The 15,854-nt window shown below is 38.4% G+C and overlaps 1 protein-coding gene across 12 annotated transcripts in view; it reads right to left on the minus strand.

The window, feature by feature from the left end:
- The window catches only part of PTPRK (protein tyrosine phosphatase receptor type K), a 557,136-nt gene that overhangs the window by 277,766 nt on the left and 263,516 nt on the right, over nucleotides 1-15,854 (minus strand). For all 12 annotated transcript variants that reach the window (XM_045499524.1, XM_045499525.1, XM_045499522.1 and 9 more), the window contains exon 4: nucleotides 1,487-1,568. In XM_045499524.1, coding sequence (XP_045355480.1) covers nucleotides 1,487-1,568 — 82 coding nt within the window. The remainder of the gene's footprint in view (nucleotides 1-1,486; nucleotides 1,569-15,854) is intronic.

Below are 15,854 nucleotides of genomic sequence, written 5' to 3' on the forward strand. Positions count from 1 at the left end.
CTGAGAGCCTTTCTTTCACATTTCTCTTTCAATAATTATAAATGAACAGTGGATGGAAACATCATTCTCATGTACTAATGGGCTGAAAGAATTTAGCAAACCAACTTGAACTGTAAGTGAGATGATTTTGTCCTCTTTTTCTTAGAACATACTACATGGAATAAATCATTAGACCCTTGCCTGCTTGCTACCTCTGTCTTAAGCACCTCATTTTTGTATAGGCATCAAAAACAGAAATGCTTGAGCTAAATGTGACCTGGAACTGTGGTTCTCAAATTGTGAACTCCAGGCCAGTAGCAGCAGCAGCATCATCTGGGAAATTATTAGAGATGAAAATTTTCAGCACCACCCCCCATACCTACTGAATCAGAACCAAGGAGGGTCACACAATCTGTGATGTGCCACCCCCAGTAGTGAGGCAGATGCACACTGGCATTTACCAAGCACTCACCAGGCACACAGCCTTGGCCCCTGGCACGGTGTCCCTCCACCCCCACCCTGTGCATGGTGCCTACAATGGCGACAAAATTTCCAACAAGAGGATCACTGAACAGATCATCTAGAAGTCATGGGCCCTTTAAAATGCCGTTGTTGGGAGATATAGGTAAGCTCTGAATTTACGCCAGTGGTTTTATATCTGGCTCCACTGAATGTGATGTACACATAAATTTAGTTATACCACCAATGTGCATCTGAGATCAACCAATGTGCATCTAGATCAACCAATGTGCATCTAGAGACATAACAAAACAAGGTATTACTAAACCGAGTCACTTTTTGTTTGCTGTCGATTATTTTGTTGTTTTATATGGATTAACCAGATATTTATTACCAAAACTTTAGTCTGAAGTTTGGAATAGGTGAACTAATTCATTCTCTTTCCTTCACTCCAACTTTCAACTGAGCAGATCACATAAGTTAGTAAGGTTTCTTTTAGTTTCCTTTCCGTTGAGCTCTGATTTGTCATTCTTCTTTACTTTCCTAGATTGTTTAATGAAACCAAAAGATAGGGTGCCTGAGTGGCTCAGTGGGTTGAGCGTCTGACTCTTGATTTTGGCTGAGGTCAAGATCCCAGGGTCATGGGATTGCGCCCTGCGATGGGCTGTGTGCTGAGCATCAAGCCTGTTTGGGAATCTCTCTTCTCTCTCTCTCCTAAATAAATAAATAAATAAATAAATAAATAAATAAATAAAACCAAAAGATGGAGCATGTCCCATCTAGAGTTTCATTTACATCTGCATTTTGTTCTCAGTAATTCAATAGCTAAAAGAATCCTTTAATCTGTGTAGAATTAGTTATAATTCTGAAAAATATTTGATTTGAAAATTCTAGAAATGCTTCAGTGTTCTTTTAAAAGTGAACAGAAGACTAGGAGTAAAAACAAAAGAGACAGGTATGGCCAAATGATGAACAGTCAACGGTCACTGCCAATATAAGACGAGTCTTGAAAGGACATAGAAAAATACAATTCTTAATCACAACCTACCACAAGGATAACTCAGTACTTGGATGTCATCAATGGCAATATAACCACTCCTTCCTCCTGAGACTTCAGCTTCAAATATTACCTGTCAGAAAGAAACAGAAACCATTGGCAACAATCATTTTTAAGGAATTTTCACAGTAAAAGAAGAATAGCTATAGCACACTTACAAAAATTAATCTTGAGTTTTATCCTATAAGAATTCAAGATATCTTATAATGTAAGTCTTCCCAAATCTTGTCTGAGTAAACAAAAAAAAATTACTGAGGTTAAGCAGCAAAAAAAAAAAAAAAAAATTAAGCAAGTGCTATTATGCATTAGAATTCCTGAATGGGCTATATCTAGGTAGAATGAATAAATAGCTAAAGTTTCTCTTATTAATTTTCTCTGTTTTTGTTATTTAAATACGTTGAGCACCTAAAATGTACCAAGCAGAATGCTAACCAATCAAATGATCTAAGCTTTTAAGTGCTAAATTTTCAAAACCAGAGGCTATTCGATAGAGTAGAAGTATTCCAGGCAAAAGAAACAATATACAATGGAATAGAATAGAGCTGTGTGTTTGGGAAACGAAATGAATGTCATCTGACTGGTTACAAAGGTTCAAAAGGGAAGAGGTGAGATTAGAGAGCTAGGCATGCAACGCCCTGAATACCATGGGACTAAAATCAGGAGTACATCCTGTGAATAATCCCATGTTAATAAATATTAAACAAAAACATTTCCATGTTCAAATATAAGCTTGTGTTATAGAGTTGTGTTGTTACAACCGATGGAGAAACTTCATATAGTGTGACTTTCCAAGAGAAACCATATTTCGCATGCCACATTTCAATATTACATTTGACTATGGGCTCCCTTATTCATGGAGATACATAGATTATTTTTGGAGTATTCTGCAAAACATTTTAGGAAATGTAATGGAAGCTGATGTTTAAAGTAGGAATATATGTAAACAAGTTGATCTATTAGAAACATATATATGCCTATAAGGTAAAGGATGGACCAAAATAAACTGAGGCTGGAAATGCTCAGGTCGTATGCTGCTAGTCATGCAAATAGACAGATGCAAAGAAAAAGGAGAGATAAAAATAAAACTAAGGAAACAGACAAAATAAAACTTATTGACTTGTTAGTTGTGGTGAAATATAGGTCAATTCTGGCTCCAGGATTGCACCACTAGGTGAATGATGCTATTGGAATCCCTAGCCAGGACTAGTGATGCAGAAAATGTACAAAGTTGAGGGAGAAATGACTAAGTACATTTCAAATCTGATTTGCCTAGGATGCACATAGGGTACAGGCTTATGAGATAACAGGACAAACATATCTCAAATGTAAGAAATAGGTTCACAATAAACCTTTATTTTTTATATTAAACATAATTTATTGTCAAATTGGTTTCCATACAACGCCCAGTGCTCATCCCAACAGGTGCCCTCCTCAATGCCCATTAACCTTTAGATTTAGATGTGATCATGGAAGTAAGTTACAGATTTGAAAGTGAACATGATGGGTGAATAAGATGGCACAGGAAGATGAAGAGGAGAAAACCACTGAAATAGAAGGCAACAATACAGCAGCAGCAGGAAAGCCAACAAAGTGTGATTCAGACATAATGATCAAGGAAAGAAGAGAAGTATCAGGAGGTTTCAGGCAGGTGAACACTCCCATCAAAAAGAAAAACAAAATTAGAAAGGGCCAGAGAAGCTATAATAACCATAATTTTAAAATATCAGATATCTGTATAAACAATGGCATCTAGATGAACACACATTTCAGGAGAGAGTCTCTCCAATGTGATTCCATGATTTGCAGCCATATCTCCTTTCCCATGGGCATTATTTGCCAATTCAGGGATCAGGGTGCGGTTCTAGCTCAGCACAAACCTAGGGCCTCTGCTGGGCGAAGATGAAAACACTGAAGCTTGTTGTGCAGCATTCTAGAAATTTGGAAGTCTAGATAAAAAAAAAGATGTAGGAAGTGGCAAAAAAAAATATGAAAGGTAAGAGAGAGTTCAAGAAAAACTAAATTAAAAAGTATTGCCAAGATGAGGCTAGGAAGACCCAGTTAAATAAATTGCTTGGGTTACAAGTGATGACAATTCTATCACAGGCGTTCTGAGTTCAACTTTCTGTTATATGAGGTACATTCTCTGTATTCAGTTTGCCAAAGGATAAAGTCCTTGTTCTTTAGGGTTTGCCTTTCCCCCCTCCCCATTTTAATTCAACCTTACTTCACTTACTTAGTTAATAATCCAAGAATGTTGCTAGAGTAGCAAAAAAATTGATTGGAATCATTACCTTCAGTATTTCAGGTAATGGAGTGGAGTGAAAACAGCATGCAAAAAGAGCCTGTTCATTCTTTTCCCAGGCTAGCCTCTTAGATGGGTGAAAGGTGACATCTGGTATGGCTTCCATTGCTCCCTTCTTCTGGGAAGCCCTGGTTGTCTACCTGACACCAAACATTAGATCTGGCCTGAGCATTTGCTCAAGCAAGCTTTCCATAATTAAGCTACTGAGATTTGTTTCCCCTGACTGGACACAGGAGCCTTACAAGGTGAGGGCTCTGTTGAAGTGATAAAGCTGATTAGATCCTTAGTAGTAAAGGAATCTGATCTTAGAAATTTCCTCCAGCTCTTGTTAATGAGGCAAAGACACACTTAGCAGGGAAAATGAGGTCACTAAAAAGAGAAACTTTTTTTTTTTTGCTATAATAAAGAACTGATTCTTTTGTTCCCTTTTAAATCAAGGCCCGAATCTATTGTCCAGAATAAAAGCTCAATTTAAACGAATTAGAAACTTTTTCCCAGGGAGTGTAGTAAACATGCACAAGCTTATCACCTACATGAAGCAAAGGAAGTAAAACAATTGGAGAAAGTAAAACAAAGATAAACAGGAAATTAAAATAATTTAATGTTGGCTACAACAAAAGTGAAATAACCAACAACAATTAATTACACAGATATGTGGTCTATTTATAAAAATGTAGTTCTTCAAAAATGGCTTTCTCACTTTTTCTTTCTGTATCTTCTCTTTTCTTGGACTACCATTAAAGCAAATAGAACTTATTTTCCTGTGATACACTTACATAAATCTCACATATTAACAACATTGATGAGCTTACTGTTTGGATTTATATAGCACTTTTACACCTGTTACTATTTAATCCTTATAAAACCTTATAATGAAAGCTGCATTATATCCATGTTAAGGATTTGGGATTTGGCTCTAAAAGGTTATGTGATTTGCTCAAGAAATTGTAAACAGAAAAGTTGGGAGTCAAGTACAAGTTTTCTCACCCCCCAGGAAAGGGGCCTCTACCACAGCTGCTCCAAGTTATACGTTAGTTAATGTCTCTGATTCTCCCTTTTATTTCTTGCTAAGCCTTTGTTCCAATACTTGGAAAGTGACATGACAATTGTTTTCATATCAGGTACACTTCTATGAAATGTAAAACACTTGCACACACACACAGGTGCGCACACACACACACACATTTCTGTGTTCATAGATTAGCCATCTTTTCATTATAAAGTATTTCTCTTCCTTCAAAGACCCCTGTTCTACTTCTCAGCTTCACTTTATTCCAGTGAAGTCAGTAAGTATGAGGACAAAGTAGGAAAGAAGTAACAAAGGACAAGGTCTACACTAGGAATGGGTGGATGGGAGACAAAACAACCACCCAGCCTCCTGTGTCCCATTGCCAATGGCTTTGGGACCATAGGAGTGAGTATAGTATGAAAATAGGCAGAGTGTAATGCTGATGGGACTGCTACCTAGTCAATGTAATATCTAATCAACGTACTATTTAAAATGATGTTAATCTTTAAAAATCTAACATGTTAGCATCTTAAAGGAAATTTGAAGCCCGTTTAAAGGAAATGCTCTCTTTGCATTTGGTTCTTTATCTTGAGACACAGGGTAGTGAACTTGATGGAAGAATAGAGGCTGGAGGTAGTTTGACTCAGGTCCTTTCCTGGCTCCGCCACTTGTTAACTGTTATGACTTTGGTCCAGTTACTTAACTTTTCTTTAAATTGAGGATAAAAATAATACCAACCTTGTATGATTGTGGTGAGGAGTGTGTGTGTGTGTGTGTGTGTGTGTGTGTGTGTCTCAGTTGGTGGGTGGGGGACACAAATAGGAGCATGATGATGTGTATGCTAGCTTAGGATAGTCTCTTGTATATAGTAAGTGTTCAGTAAGTATTGTTTTTTTTAAATGTTTATTTTTGAGAGAGAGAGAGAGACAGAGACAGAGACAGGGTGCGAGCAAGGGAGGGGGGAGGGGCAGAAGAGAGAGAGACAGAATCCAAAGCAGGCTCCAGGCTCTGAGTTGTCAGTACAGAGCCTGACACGGGGTCTCGAACTCATGAGCCAAGCCACGAGATCACGACCTGAGCCGAAGTCGGAAGCTTAACCAACTGAGTCACCCAGGTGCACCAATAAAGGTTAATTATTATCAGCTCAGTCAGCCAAGCTTCTGTCCCCTTCCTTTAGTAAAACTGTCTGTCAAAAGTTACCAGAAAACTCCTAATTGATACTTCTTTTTGAATTTTTAAGATGCCTGCCTTCCTGCCTGCCTGCCTTCCTTCCTTCCTTCCTTCCTTCCTTCCTTCCTTCCTTCCTTCCTTCCTCTTCATTCTTTCTTTCTAGAGAGCAGGCGCACAAGTGGAGGAGGGGCAAAGCGGGAGGGAGGGAGGGAGAGAGGGAGGGAGGGAGGGAGAGGGAGAGGGAGAGAGAGAAAGAGAGAGAGAGAGAGAGAGAGAGAGAGAGAGAGAGAGAGAGAGAGAATGAGAATCCCAAGCAGGCTCCATGCTCAGCATGGAGCCCAATGTGGGCCTCAATCCCATGACCTTTGGATCATGACCTGAGCCACAATCTAGAGCTAGACGCTCAACTGACTGAGCCACCCAGGAGCGCCTAATTGATACTTTCTACCATGACAGGATTGAGAATGATGAGCCTACAAAACGAGGAGGACATTGTAGAAAGAAAAACAAAATTGTGTAGAAAAATAAAAGTGAGACGGACACAAAATGTCACAAAAGCTAATAAAAAAATGTCTTAAGTGGAAGAGATGTCAGGACCTCATGGTTTGTGAGATCGAGCCCTGCATCAGGATCTGCACTGACAGCCGGGAGGCTGCTGGGGATTCTTTCTCTCCCTCTTTCTCTCTGTTCCTTCCCCACTAATGCTGTATCTGTCTCTCTCAAAATAAGTAAGTAAATTAAAAAAAAAAAATACCCCCTCATACATCTTGTAACTGGAAGTTAGCACTCTTTGACTGAAATCTCCTTATTTCCAAAACCCTTCAGACCCTGGTAACCATGATTCTAGTCTCTGCTTCTATGAGTTTGGCTTTTTTAGATCCCATATATAAATGATATCGTACTAAGAGTACAAACTTCCAGTCATTAGATGAATACGTTCTGGAGATCTAATTTACAGCATGGTGATTATAGTTAGCAATGTTGTATCACAGACTTGAATGTTGCTAGGAGAATAAATCTTAAATGTTCTCACCACAAAAATAAAATGGTATTATGTGATGTGATGGAGGTGTTAGCTAAGGCTCTGGTGGTAATCCTTTTACAAAATATATCAAATCAACACATTGTCTGCCTGAAACTTACACAGTGTTATATGTCAATTGTACCTTAATAAAGCTGAGAAAAAATACTCTTTATATGTGCCACTGAGATTAGGAATGACCAAAGGAAAAGCCATCTGTATGAAACAACAAAAATGGAAACCATATTGGACAATGATGAACACAATAGAGGAGTAGAGATGAATATAAAAATTTCCATAAGAAGTGTGCCTGAATTGGTGGGGAGAAATTTAACTAAAAAATGGAAGAAGAGGGGTGCCTGGCTGGCTCAGTTGGTAGAGCATGTGACTCCTGATCTCAGGATTGTGAGATCCACATTTGGCCTAGAGCTTATTTTAGAAAAATAAAAAAAAAATAAAAATTAAAAAAAAAATAAAATGGAAGAAGATATGGAATCAAGAGAAGTGTTTTATTTTTTTAATTATTATTGCTTTTTAAGATGGGAAACAAATGCTTAGAAATCGGTAAGGGTGATTCAATTTGGGATGAAATTTTTGAGTGCATGTGAGAAAGAAATGATAACTGTTAGTATGAGATAGGATAGGACAGGATCCAAATCATAGATTGTAGGAAGGGACTTGAGTTTTTTATAATATGAGGAGAGGGGAGATGAATTAAAATATGAATAAAATTGTAGGATTGGTAATTAAGGGATTTTCTATTACATGGTCTCAATTTTCTCAGCTATATGGGATGGGCTGGTAAAAAGAAGACTAGTTACAGACTGGAGAGTATCAAGTGGAGTGGAAGGGAAAGGAGGGCTAGAAAGGGAATTGAACAGAAAAACATAGTAGGAATTCCAGGAATCCCATGGGCTCATTTACAGTTGGTGACCACAAATTTCTAGTGCTCCTGAGCTAATAAGGGGTATGATTTTTAAACAGAATGTTTGTTCTAAGCTTATAAAAAATAGATTGAAAAACAAGCAAGCAAAGAGTTTATGAAAATGGCAAATGTGATCAAAAAGATTATGATGAGATCAAATTTTGATATGATAAGCAAGTTGATGAATTGGCAAATGAAAGATGGCTTGATGATCTGGAGCTCACCACGAAGTTGATGGATAAGCTCTGTAAAATGAATGAGGGAAACAGGGATGAGCTTATGTTATGGTCAGAAAGTGAGATGCTTACATGCAAAGTTGGAATGCTTGTGAGATATTACACGATCCATTTAACCAGAGCAGCAGGTTAAGATAAGGTAGGCGAATGTGGAGATGAAGAAGCGAAGAATCTGTCAATGGACTTTCCATAAAGAAAGCAAAATCATCAGGATGAAGGTGGGCTAAGGCAGTTGAGAGAAAGCAACTCTTAAAGATGTCAATGCTAAAGTTTATGATGAACAGAGCATGACTCAAGGTCTAATGTTAGAAAATAATGAGCATGATGGCATGTTTGTAGGAAAAGAAACTCAAAGGTGTAGAAGTGTTTCCTAACCTAATCCTAATTTACATGCTTTGACCTAATCCTAAATTACATGCAGATTAATATCTGCTCTGTAGGAGACTGGGAAGAAGTGTCCTCAGGCCAGAGCTACGAATGGAGCAAAATTATAATTACATAATTTACTATACAAATAAATTTTTGAGATTCATCTCCCCTACTAAAATATAAAGTCATTGAAGACAGTGACTTTTCTTTTCTCCACCGCATCAGTGAACCTACCACAAGAATCCTACTGAGAACTGAGGCTGGAAAGAGTTCCAATGTGCTACAAAACAACTAAGTTAATATAAGTGGATTTTAGTCAATAGTTTGCCTCAAGGGGAAGTATGGAATAAGGTACTTAGTTCACATTTACCTAACTCATAAAATTTTGTTGGCATAATAAAATGACTCTCCCTTGAGAAAGTTCCAGACAATTTTCCTAAGCTAATTTGTAAATCATGAAAACATAATTACTTCCTTTGAATAGTTAAATAATGCTGTAAGGAATAAATTTCTGGTTATAGGTCCCAGAAAATCTTACACTGAGTAAGTCAAATATCTATGTGGCAACTTCAAAATCCTGAATCTAGTTTCTTTTCAAATGTAGAGATACTCTATTTCTGTTCATACTTAAAGATTAATATACACATAAATGGCAGGTGATACCCAAGTCCAATGCATATTATAATGGTGTATGGAGAGATAACAGATAGGACCGTGTGTGTGTGTGTGTGTGTGTGTGTGTGTGTGTGTGAAAGAAAGCATATCTAAGCCCATACAGCAGCTTCCGTTGAATGGCAGACCCTATAACTATGCAAAAAAGACTGTGTGTATTCAAGTAACAGAGCGTAGGTTTCAGAATGTCTGAAATCTTTATCATTTGTTCTCCCCCAATGCAGCTCCTCGTACAGGTACTGTCAGTCTGGAGTTCTGCTTTCTAAACTAAAGGTTCACTCAGAGTGTTGAAAAAAAAAGAGGTTCTCCACGTCAGACCTGTGACAGACAGGCTGGTTTGCCTAGTGATTCACGTAACAGTTTATCTCTAAGAGTCCAATATACAAAACTGCCTTCAGTAAAAGGTCGTGGAGCTCTCTAAAGCTAATGAATTCTTCACAGTCCTTCTCTATTGGTTTCTTCCTTGCTTATTTAGTTCCTTTGAAGGAGATAAATATGTGCAATCGCAAAAGGCACACGGATAAAACATGGAAGCAAGGGAAATACTTCTACATACTCTGGCTTTAAAGCTGCTTCCAAGAGTAATCAGGGGATTCTAATTACATGTTAACTAGATGTGGGAGACAACTAAGACATATAATCAAGCCCTAATTGATTCTTCATCTGAATCTCTTTCATATTTCTGATTCTAGCTACCCTTAGCACCTCCATGATTTCTAAGTGCATAAGAATTCAAAACCAGTTCTTTGTCCTTAAAATGTCCCGAGATTAAATACGGCCAACTTCTTTTTTTTTTTTTTTAATTTTTTTTTCAACGTTTATTTATTTTTGGGACAGAGAGAGACAGAGCATGAACGGGGGAGGGGCAGAGAGAGAGGGAGACACAGAATCAGAAACAGGCTCCAGGCTCTGAGCCATCAACCCAGAGCCTGACGCGGGGCTCGAACTCATGGACCGCGAGATCGTGACCTGGCTGAAGTCGGACGCTTAACCGACTGCGCCACTCAGGCGCCCCTATATGGCCAACTGCTTAGGAGGACTCTTCCCATCAAGACTTCACAGTCTGCACAGAGTAATAAGCGTTCCAGAGATTCTAAAACCTATACTCAGTTACCTGAATATATACAGGCTTCTTGTATAGTTTCAGGGTCTGCCGCTCAACAGAAGCTGCCGTATGGGTTTAGATATTCTCTTTCTTTTGCACACACACAGACTCCTATCTATCTATCCACACATGATAATAATATAATACAGACTTGAGTTGATTTTATGATGTAAATTCTGTGTATACTGTAGCCAAGTATTCTTGAATAAAATGTCAGTGTTACAAAAATATCCCTGAGGTTTAGCATTACCAAGGTGTAAGTGATGAGAGGGCCCGCTACATTATCTTACGTGGATGACCACATTACGTATAACAAGACCACACTCGCATGAAAAGCAGTTGCATTCAACTGCAGCCCTTTTCAGAGGGATGATGTATTTGCTTGATCAACAACAGACATCAGTCAAAGCACACACCAGTGTCCAGGAGCCAGCAGAAATGCAGAAGCAAAATCAAAAGGAGAAAATAAAACCTAAGAGATTTCATGCCAAAGTAGACCATGTAAAAAGAAAAGCCCATAGAAGGTGATTTTCAGAGGGCTCCACAATGAAATGAATATGACAGGCTGGTACATTCCTGTGCTTCAAATTAGCCCAGGGAGTTGGCTCTCCCTAATGTAACCACCAATGTATCTAGAAGATCTAAATAAAGAAACTAAGAATAATCATTTTTAGAACTTATGCTAGAAAATTTAAGTTGGTAATAAGTCTATTAGTTATCTAAATTAATTTTCATTCCTAAAATCTTACACTTGCAAATTGTCAATGGTCTTTTTAATTTGAATATATATTGATGCAGGTTGATATGTATCAAAAACACATAATGTTCATAATGTGGCTAAGAGAGACCCAGACAAAGTTTTCATCTCTGAAAACAAGCTCAAAGCATGAAACAAAAATAAATAATATTCACAACATAAAAACAGGAGGAGTTTTTGTGCTCTCTGTGTGTTTTCTAGATCACTCAGACGCCTTTAGGGGAAAGCAGTATATACTGTTTTCTCAAAAAGGTTCTGGTATAAGTCCTTCATGATAATGAAGATGTATACACACAGATAAGAGCACAGACATGTTAGGCAGAGCCTCCATTCTAAATGAAAGCCCTCAACTCAAATCCCTGTGCAGACCTCCGGAGTCATTGTGAGGATTAAAAGAATCCAGAAGATTCTCCATAGCTATTAATCCTTTCCTCCCTTTCCTCCTCCAGGGACTATCATAGGTAGAGCCTTAACATCCACACCAGGGAGAAATAAAGGGGCAAGAGGGCAGTCCCAGGTGGCATGATGCCAGAGACCATGAGAAACACCTCTCAACTCTTTGCTACTACAACAAACTCAGTGCACAGACTCCCTTCTCCATTCCTAATCTCTACCACAAAACATTTTGAACAATCCTATAGCCATCTCACTAAACTACCCTTACATGACTCCTTCTTCATTTCAATTCAAGGCCCAGTACGGTAAGAAGGTTGAGACTACGAATCGCAGTATAATGTGCCCACCACCCTTCTCTCTCTAGAGGCATCGCCAATTCCAGGGCAGACAGGCAGACAGAGTCTACATTCCAAATGCTTGTAATGTGTTCAAAAATAAATTGAAATAGGGCCCACGATTTCATGGCACAGCCTAATTTATGTTAGAGTATGAGTTTAGCAAAAGAGAGAAAATCAAAAAGGCAACTAGAAGAGGGAAATGAACAAAAGTTAAGTGAAATAATCCAAGATCTAAAAATGCCACGAAACACGTTTTTCATCCTATGGGTCTGTCCTCAGATACATAAGCAAGCAACTTACACCATAAAAGATCTGGTATAAAACTGAAAGTAGAGAAGCAAAGGGTAGCAGAAAATTCATCAGCAAAATGTCATTTCTGTATCTTTACTATCATAGCTCCACCATCTGGGTTATATTTTATAGTTAGTTGTCTGAGCCAAAAATAAAAGATGACTGGTTAAGGTTGCTATTTCTATCAACATGACACTGAATTACAGTACTATTTTTCCTCACTTCTAGAGATGAGCCATTTGTCTTCCTACAATCCACAGGCAGAACCTTTTAAATTTTAGCACAGTCCAATCTTACACACAGAAGTAGATCACTTCACTTACACAGCTATATCCGAAAAAAAAAAAAAATGCCTTCAAACTAAACAGTAAGTCCGTTCCTCACCAAGCTGGGGACTCTCAAGAGGTTTAATTTGTAATTATGGGGCTCAATTAAAAAAAATTAAAACTCATAGTGCAACCTATATGCACCATAACGCCAAATATCTATTACATATGAATTCTGTTGGTTGTGCATACTATATGAGAGAGAAAAGCAATCTTTAAGTGAACCAAGTGATTAAATGCTACTCCACTGGTAGTATAACCCAAAGTTCAACTGGAGGCTAAATGTGAGCTCTCACATCACAAATGCAAACATATTAATAAGTAATTATTTTCTTCAGACGATGGACGAAAAGAGAAACCCTTTGCTTTCATGGTCCTGGTTTGAGAATGAAGTAATTCCAAAAGTACTGTAAATTTTCCCTCCTGAAAAAATAGGTTAGGATTAGCATGGGGAGAGATGATGACACAAAGTTCACCAGAATAACCAGTTTGTGTACTCCTATTTGAATTTAGGGATTTCAAAAAAACAAAAACAAAAACAAAAACAAACAAACCTCCATGATTTGTTCCCTATTTTATAAGTAAATGGGTAAGTACAGTGACATCTTTGACTATAAGGACTAAATAGCAAATATAATGAGCTATTGTATATAATTTAAGATGTCAGTGTTTTTAGCTAGTAAAAAGCCTAGTGACCACTCAAAAATATTTACTAGGGGAAGTCATGAACAATATATTTCACAGTTTCTGCAGAAGAGAATAATGGGAAACTTTAGAGAGGATTCAATAGGGCCAGCCATCCTAGCATTGCCAAAAAACAAGGTGGTGGGGGGGGGGGTCCATACACATAAAAAGGCACACACATATTTACCTTCACTTTAAAAAATCTTATTTAAGGGGCGCCTGGGTGGCGCAGTCGGTTAAGCGTCCGACTTCAGCCAGGTCACGATCTCGCTCCGTGAGTTCGAGCCCCGCGTCAGGCTCTGGGCTGATGGCTCGGAGCCTGGAACCTATTTCCGATTCTGTGTCTCCCTCTCTCTCTGCCCCTCCCCCATTCATGCTCTGTCTCTCTCTGTCCCAAAAATAAATAAACGTTGAAAAAAAAAATTAAAAAAAAAAATCTTATTTAAGATCAATTAACTAAAAGTATACATTTCATTTAATTTTTTGCAGAATATCAACTTAAATATTTGGCAATATATTAATAAAACAATCATATGTTATAAATCAGCAAAGGAGATGGTCTTCCTTTAAGAATCTTTCTTGCTAAAACTTTTAAGACAAAAAATGGTTTTGTAGGATACTCAGAGATCTGAAGCTAGCTAGTACTGAAGCCTAAAATTTCAGTCAAAAAAGAGGGAAAATGACATCCCTTTCCATATCATAAAGTCAACATCATTTTAGAAGAATACCCATAACCTTATCCTCTGGGTGTCTGGCAATCAATAAGAATGGTTTATCTGGGGCAGAGAACCTTAGAAATTATAATACCGATGAAAAGATATCCTGGGTACTCTTTGTACAATTACAAAAGCCTGAAACTATATTAAAAAATGACTGATTCACAAACTATTTTTGTTATCCATAGAAGACAAAAGGAATGGAATAAAAATAGGCTTTAAAGATAGATGGGGAGGGGCCCCTGGGTGGCTCAGTGGGTTAAGAGTCCAACTCTTGATCTCAGCTCAGATCTTGATCTCAGGGTCATGAGTTCAAGCTCTGTACTGGGCATAAAGCCCAGTTTAAAAAAAAAAAAAAAAAAAGACAGATGAGGAGATAAAGTCTATCACCCTTGAGAACAGGAGATAGGAAAAGGAGGGAGAGCCTTAATTCAATTGGCAGGATTGAGTTATAGGTGAGGGAAAGTGACAGATACTGCCATGACTAAGTGCCTTCTTTAAATAAAGACCGAAAAGAATAGAAACCAACTTCAAGTGACTTAGGTGACCTCAAAGAGTCACTGTAATGAATCCACAAGTAGCTTATGAAAATCAAAGACCTTTCCAGAGCCTTCAGGAGATATTTAACCAATTTAAAATTTGCACTGCTTCTACAAGCTGGCATTAAAGAATCAACAAATTCGAGAGACCAGGCCATGATTCTCAACAGGTGGTCCTGGCAACAGCAGCACCATCAAGGGACTAGCTGGGAAAGAAAATACTTGGGACCCAGCCACAGAGTTTCTGTAGATGGGGGGAGCGATCCATAGCCCCTCTAGGTGATTCTGACGCAGGCCAATGTCTGAGAACCACTCATCTAAGCTGATCTCCCTTAGTTTAGAAATAAACTGAACCAGAAGTCTTTGTCTTAGTCCTTTAGTTAGTAATGAAGAGTTGGTTCTAAGAACCAGTGTTGCTTCAGTATCTTTTCGTTTGCATGGAAAATCACTTCATGGCTGGACTCGCAGGTTTTCTTTTTCAGATACTCAGCTAAAATTAAAACATATCCAAGCCTGGGTTGCCTAGAGGGCTCAGTCGGTTAAGCGTCTGACTTCAACTCAGGTCACGATCTCACCACTTGTGAGTTCGAGCCCTGCTTCGGGCTCTGTGCTGACACCTAGGAGCCTGGAGCCTGCTTCTGATTCTGTGCCTCCCTCTCTCTCTACTCCTCCCCTGTTCATGTTCTGTCTCTCTCTCTGTCTCTCTCAAAAATAAGTAAACATTAAAAAAAAATCCAAGCTGTATAAAATACTAATTTTAAAAAGTTTGAACAGTTGGCCACTCATTCATACACACACACACACACACACACACACACACACACACATATGCAGTGCCTAATATTTGATAGATACTAGAAAAAGAGAAATACCGAATTTTTAATCCCTGCCCTCAACAAAGTCACAGTGTGGCAGAAGAGAGTAGTGTGTTAGGAAATAACTATAGTGCAATTATAGGTGATAAAGCTGAGTTAGAGAGATAGGAGAGGGTTCAGAGGCAGACTTGCTTCTTCAGGGCGAACAGCAAAAGACTTTGGAGAAATGACCTCTGAATGATTCTGTGGTCAAGGGACCCATCCTCTTTCCCCAAGCACTTAATGAGCACACACTAAATACCTTTGCCAGTAGTGATACAAAGACTGAAAAAAGACGGAGTCATAATTTCTAGGAGGGAAAGACCTACAACTTATGTAGAGCACTAACATACAACACGGCAAAGGGTCTATAAATCATTTTTTACCTGGGAAAGCAAACAATGATTCAAAAAGGAAATGATTCCAGAGTAGAGTTTGAAAACAGAGCAAACAGACAAAAAGCTATCAGAGAGCCAATGAGGTGCATTTGCAAAAGGCAAGACAGGAGGAAATTTCTTGACCTACTGGCACAGCAATTTATTAAACTCTTAGGGATAGTTAGGAGGAGCGAAACTGTGGAGATAAGGCCTGGGTGGTAGGAGGCTGAGACATTATCTTGCAGACACTGCAAGAAGTAGAGTCTGCCCTT

This window comes from Leopardus geoffroyi, chromosome B2 (assembly GCF_018350155.1).
Source record: "Leopardus geoffroyi isolate Oge1 chromosome B2, O.geoffroyi_Oge1_pat1.0, whole genome shotgun sequence".
NCBI classification, from domain to species: Eukaryota; Metazoa; Chordata; class Mammalia; order Carnivora; family Felidae; genus Leopardus; species Leopardus geoffroyi.